We start from the raw sequence: 6569 nt of genomic DNA, 5'->3' as shown, positions 1-6569 counted from the left end.
CCCGGTTTCCCGGGGGAAGCCCCCGGGCTTCCAGGGGAGCCTGCAGCTCCGAAAAGGGCACAGAGACCTCCGGTGGTTCCGCGATATATCGCAGGCAACCTGCTGCCTGCAAGCTCCGGCCGGATGCTGCGGGATGCAGGGCCAGAGAATGCTGCCTGGGTCTGGAAGGGAGGTGGACTTCCCTTGCCCACCTGGCCCCCCGGGAGAGCTGGAACACTTCAGCGGGTGCCCCGTAATGTCCTGCAGCGCCCGGCAGGTGCTGTGCACAGAAAACCCCAGCTCCTGCACAACCACAGGTTCATGGTACCATAGGAAACGCAGACATACAGCAGAAGGCACAAAGGTGCCACAGTGGCTACCACACGCTGTCATACATGTGGACTTTCCCTCGAAAAAAACAAGCCTGGGATTGCTTCAGGCAACACAGCCATGCGTGTAAACTCTGAGAAATGGTACCCACAGCTCAGACAGCTACTTCTGGTTTACCTGAACATCACAGTGACACACAGCCTTGACCCCTTTGTGAGTAAATCCCATGCAGCCTCCAGCATTCACACAGTGCTCCTCACCCACACTCTGCAACACCATGATTCATTGCTGTATCTAATAACACAGCACACAAAGTCTGTCAGTCAGTCACCTCTACCCTGCTGCAATACAACATGACATTAGAATGTCATGGCAGGGGATGGTTAATAAGGTTATAGTCCCAAGGATTACCCTGTTGGACACATCTATGGCTGGCTGTACAGCTGCACCTTGATTAACAGCACGAACCCTTGGTACTCATCTCTAATAGTCATGCAGACTACTACAGCAGAGTTTCCTAACAAATCTGCTGTTGGGGACACTCCTTCCTTCTTTTTTATTAAGGGGGATAAAATAAGAATTTTTAAATCCTCCATATTTTATCACTCTAGCTGCAAATTTAAACTAAAATTAACTTAATTCTTAACAAAATCCACACCAAGCAGGCACCTAATGTGTCTTTAAGCATGATCTAAGTACACCCTGTCTTCAGGGTGACTTCTGCCTTAATGAGCAGATGTGGGCCTTACTTGACAGTACTTTTTAGATAATAAATACTGCAACTACAGGGAAACAGAATCAGGGTCTGTATGTGCTGCTTGTCCTCCACTGCCCAGTCTCACAGCAATCTCTGATTGCTGTAAAAGTAAGGAGCTGCAAGTGTCAGGACTGACTTCAGTCACTGGCTCTGTACTGGTTGGAACTCAGGGTCGTAAAATATTTAAACTTTTTTTTTTTTTTTTTTCCCAGTAGGATTGATGGAAAGACTAGTCTAAACTGCTACATCCTTTTAGCTGTTCTTTTAAGGGCAAAGTATACCTTAATCCACAAAGTTAGCAAAACTACCACTGCTCAAAAGACTTCTTTCACACTAGCACAAAAGGAATAAAAAGACAAAAGATCTCTCACCCACTCCCAGGAAAGATCAGACTAGAGTAGACCTATCCAAGGCCACGGTCTAAGGACTCTTAGATAACACTTAGTGCCATCCCTGGAGGAAGGAGACCCAAAGTATTTCTGTCACTCACAAGGTCCCTTACTCCTCCACAGACTACTGCTTTTGGTTCAAGCCCCCACCATTCCCTGCTGCTGTCTTTCACTCTCCCCAACATTTTTGACAACACAGAATGAGGAAAGTTTGTTCATAGAGTGTGCTTCTACAATTACACAGTAGTGTCTGACCACTTAGCCTAGTTTTTGCTTCTTACGTGACTCTTCTCTTAATACGTTTCCCTTTGCCGTAACAGAAATTAGCATCTTTCCAATGCTCCCTCCCCTCTCAATCAGTAACTAGTGCCCAAATAAAGGAAGAAGCCAACAGTCTCCAGTCCCGTGTATGTGGTGGGAGCAAAACCTCATCCCAGCTGAAGTAAGCAGCAAAACTCCTGCTGACCTCAAGAGAGAGGAAAAGGTACTCCCACAGACACACCTTTGACACCCACATCACACGCTGCATTTGGACAACTCGTCCATGTGCACAGGGTGTTATTGTTCCTAAAATTGCTGCTAACAAATCCAGGTACATCTGGAGCTGAACCAAGGTTAATCTGTAATAGGGAACTCCTCGAGGAACAGGTCCCAGAGGTGCAACAATACCAGCCTGCCTTTTATCAACATGAGTATCACCTACAAAAACATTTACTTTGTAAATTTGCAGTTTTCTAATTAACAGCATGTTTGGATGGCTCACTTCTCTCCAGCAGCTCACTCTGTTATGCTGGAAATTACTCTGTAGAAAAAATGCAGTGCTGAAAGAGGCAAAACTACACTCTGCAACAGTTCACAAAAGTTAACAGACACTGGTGAAAAATTAGCAGGCCCACAGAGAGCTCACCCACTGCTTTTACCTTTCCAGACGAGGGACTTCTGTGACATCTCCTCTGAAGAGCGTTTCACCTACATCCCTCAAGCCATTGGCCATGCCTTCTCCACAGCCCTTCACCTCCCCGTCGGGGGGAAGCTGCAGGACATCTGGCTGCCCCAGGACTGACGTCCGATCTAAAAACTGGCCGCCTTCCTTCATGCGCTGCTGGATCATGGGAGTGAGTGGCATCTCGAAGCTGAAGAAGCTATCAGGCTCCGAGTACAATGTCTCCAGCGACTCCGCACTGTAGTATAAAGATGCATTGTCTAGGATGTTTTCAAACTGTGAGCTGTACACATCAGTGGAGATGTCGGAGTGCCTCTGCGCAAGGACATCTTCATATCCTCCTGTGGCTGCTTCACCCTCCTCCATCATCCTAGAAATCAAGCAGAAACTGCTCATTTCAGCTCAGGGGCAAAGTTTAGACCTCTGGGTGAACCCTCCTTGCCTTCCACCTTTGAGAACAGAAGGGTGGATGAATGTGGATCTGTGCAGAAGAGGACACTGCAGGTAAAACCTAGTTTCTCCTTGCACCACCTCTGTTCTTGACTGACACTGTTTCCCTCTCTGGGGACATTAAAATTAACAATCTCCAGGGTTAAAGAGAGGGGCAGGGGGGGAAGTGAGCAAATCAGGATGCTCTTGTAAAAAGCTGTATTTGTTTTTGCAATATAGATTGAAAATTATATAAACAGTTAGATAGGTAACAAAGAAAGCACATGACAGTGTTTACTGTCTTATAACATACAAGGCCCTGGGTACAATGTCTTCATTATTGGACCTCTCAGTGATGTTCACACTGTTCTTGCATGAACTCTGCCCAAAACCAGAAAATCTGGCCAGGCGCACAGGGCCAGGCCTGAATGCTGCCTATAATTATATGCCATGTCTGCATCCAAACTACAGCTGCTACAGATGCTTAATCAAACAGCTATTACTCTGCAAACAGCAAGAGACATCTTTATGTTTCTAAACCTGAGACAGACTTCAAACTTCAACACGGTGGTGTGGATGGGGTTCAGTCCCAACTTCATGCAGTAGTCACCACCAAGCATGAACTGCTGCCATTGCCACCACGCCATAGGCAGCAGACAAGCATTCATATTCATTACTTTCTAAAGGGGTAGGCAGAAGCCATGAGCTTGGGACGAGAGAAACCCTACCCATCTCACTGCACCCCCCCAGGCACCATCTTACCTGCCCTGTCCTCCTGCTACCACAGCCATCTCCTCCTCACTGTGGTTTTCCTTGTCCTTCATAAAAACTTCATCCTCCTCGCTTTCATCTAGCAGCACCAGAGGAGTGGCTCCAGAGGCAGTGGGTCCTGGCCTTGAGTCCTCACAGACCTCGCTCCAAGCACTGTCTGGGGAGGAGACCAAGCCTGGGGAGACCACCAGTGGCACAGGATGGGTGGACGTTTTGGGGAACGCCTTCCTCTCCACAGCCACAGTCTCCAGCAGTGAGTTCTTCTTTCTTCTCTGCTCCTTGGCTCTTTGCAGCCATAAAATCTCCACCCCTTGAAATTCTACATGTTTGCTCACAGCTGCCTCTTTAGAGAGCCTCCTCTCAGGACCCATTTGCATTTTGCCTTGACTGTAAGCAGAAAACTCAAAATTTGCCCACCCCTCCACTCTGCTGGCTGCTTCCAGGTTTGTCACAGATGGTCTATGACAGCTTGTCTCCTGCGCTACGTGGACCTCCTCAGCTTCATTACTGATGGCTTGCAAGGACTCAGACTGCTTTTCTCCAGTCCATATTGCAGCCAGATCTTTCTCCACGATCAAATGCATTTTTTCCTCAGCTGTTCGTTCAGATGGAAGAGGCATGTCTGAGGGTTTTTCTTGGCCTGCTGGAACTGGTTCTCTGGCTGGCTGCACATTTTGCCTGCCAGTAATGCTCTTTTTTTCCATTTGTGTCTCTGAATCCAGAGAAGTATTTGCGCTCTCTTGCACCTTTGTTGCTTCCAGCTGTCGAGAGATTTTCATCATCTCTGGCAGGTTACCCACAGGTTGCAAACCTTCTTCTGGGGTGCACGGCTGCGCTGCCCCGGTGTCGGGTCTCAAATTGTCTGCAGGAGCCGCGTGCTGAGGAAAGGGCTGGGCAGGTATCCAGTGGTGACTGTCCCGCCTTTCCAGACTGTGTGTCACAGGCTGTGGCCTGTCTGCACTTGGCTCCACAGTCCCGTACTCTGGGAATTCATTGATGATGGTATGAGGGAGGAAAGTGCTGCTTCCACGGCCACTACCTGCAAGTTAAAAAAGAGAACGCGGGTTTATCTACCTGCCTGCATAGGCAGAAAGCTTGGCCACCCTTCCCAGCCCTCTCCTAAACAGAGTAACTACTCTCTATCCCCTGCAGGGAAAATACCGTTCGGTTTAACTCACTTCTGCACACTCTCACACGGCAGTGATCCAGCACTGGTCCTTTTACATAGGAGTTTTTGGGCAGCCCTACTCTGGGAGTGTGCGCTGCTGAGGAAGGAATGCCAGAAATGTCTGCTGCACTTCAGAAAGGGTCCCAGTGGCCCATGAACAGTCTGGGGCCACAGGCCAGCTGCAGAGGCTTAAGAAAGAAGATATTCTGAGATCTGACACCCATCTGCAGGATGTACCATACCTGTTGGTTTTATTTTAAAAATAAAAAAATAAAAAAATAATTTTTAAAAATGGCTTTAGGTAATTTTCACTTCTAGAGGTCAAACACTGGGAAGATAATCAGCCACACCCCATATATTCCACAGCCTTGACAAAAGCAATTAGCTAAATTACCAAGCAATTAATGAGCAATTCAACTTTCTGCCAAAACTACCCTCTTCCTTTAACAATTTAGGTAACTGAAGGTCTGGTTGCAGTGGTGTACCAAGCAGGTCACATCTTCTATGGCAGCAAATTCACTGCTGCATGAAAAGCTTCCTAACCCTCTCCTCCTCATGCTGCTTTCCAACTGATGTAAACAAAGCAGGAGCAAAAAAGGATGGTCCCATTTTCCAAGTGCTGAGCACTCAGTGGCTCCCATTGTTGGGGGTAACAGAGAACCAGCTGTCCCCAGAGGAACCTCATAGATGACACAACGATGGATACTTGGCAACGTTATATTAGGGCCCAAGGAAGAACTGAGCTTTTGAAAAAAAAACCAAAAAAAACCAAAAAAAAAAGCCAGCAACAGCTGTATTCACTGCAACCCTCTGAAAAAACCACAGCCCAGAGTATAAAACTGCTTTTAAAAAAAAAAAATTAAAAAAATGGAAGGCCAGATACAAACACCTACTCTGAAAAATGCCAGGAGTGACAGCTCTGAAACCAGACACCAACTTGCAGTTGGACACTTTGCCCCACTCAAGGTGCATCTCTAGATGCTGCGTTGCAAATTGATCCCCATCTCCACTCTTCAGCAGGCTTTCCCCAAGCCGTTTCTGAGGAGGAAGCCATGTGATTGTGGTTAACGACAGGCTGAGTTCAAGGTGAATGACAGGATAATTTAACACGAGCTCAGCACCACACTCATGTGTCTATCTATCTGCTGGTGGTTTAAGACGAGCAGCAGCTCACACCTGCCAGCTCACTACCCAGTATATCTAGCCACAAGGTAAATAAATATTGCACATCCTGTTGGTGCAGGATCAAAGTGGCAGATTTGGACCATGCTAAGACACAGTCTCTTCCCTCAGGGACTCCTGCATAGATATCTCCATGCTGTTCATTTAATCACTGCATAGCAAAACTTCAGTGGGTCAGGTTTCACAGAGATGACTTGGCTGCTGTTGAGGATAGTGACCTTTTCTCTGCTGCAGGGTCCCAGGGAGTTGTGAGGAGCACGGATGCCCTGTCCAGTTCTGCATCATCAGCCTGCCTTCACAGTAGTGTTTCCATCACACAGGTGTGGGTGTATTGCAAGAGTCTGAAGAAGAGAGAGAGGTCCCTCTCCTCATGTGAGGATTTCCAGGCATGGTGCTTTTTCTAAGTGCCTGAGGCCCCCAACAAACAGGCCCCTTTGCATACAACTCAGCCATACAGTGCTTGCCAATCCATGGCACAAACGCCAGGTTGCCACTGGAACACATTTCCAGCAGGACAGACTCAGGGATGAGAATGATGTTATGTGGCTACAACGTCCCAACACCTACACTGGGATCAGCCAAGCCAGCAAAAGGCCCCAGCTCCCCACCGTGCAGCCCTGG

At 47.8% G+C, this 6569-nt stretch overlaps 1 protein-coding gene across 1 annotated transcript in view; it reads right to left on the bottom strand.

Moving 5' to 3' along the window:
• Window positions 1–3669, bottom strand: part of PSD3 (pleckstrin and Sec7 domain containing 3) — a 75547-nt gene extending 71878 nt beyond the window's left edge. Inside the window, exons 1-2 of the mRNA XM_009998159.1 lie at window positions 3590–3669; window positions 2376–2768 (exon numbers count right to left, since the gene is read on the bottom strand). Coding sequence (XP_009996461.1) covers window positions 2376–2768; window positions 3590–3651 — 455 coding nt within the window. The 5' untranslated portion in view covers window positions 3652–3669. The remainder of the gene's footprint in view (window positions 1–2375; window positions 2769–3589) is intronic.
• Between the last annotated feature and the right edge of the window lie 2900 nt (window positions 3670–6569).

The sequence above is a fragment of the Chaetura pelagica genome, unplaced genomic scaffold (assembly GCF_000747805.2).
Source record: "Chaetura pelagica isolate M959 unplaced genomic scaffold, ChaPel_1.0 scaffold145, whole genome shotgun sequence".
Classification (NCBI taxonomy): domain Eukaryota; kingdom Metazoa; phylum Chordata; class Aves; order Apodiformes; family Apodidae; genus Chaetura; species Chaetura pelagica.
This window is presented reverse-complemented; position numbering and strand designations above follow the sequence as displayed.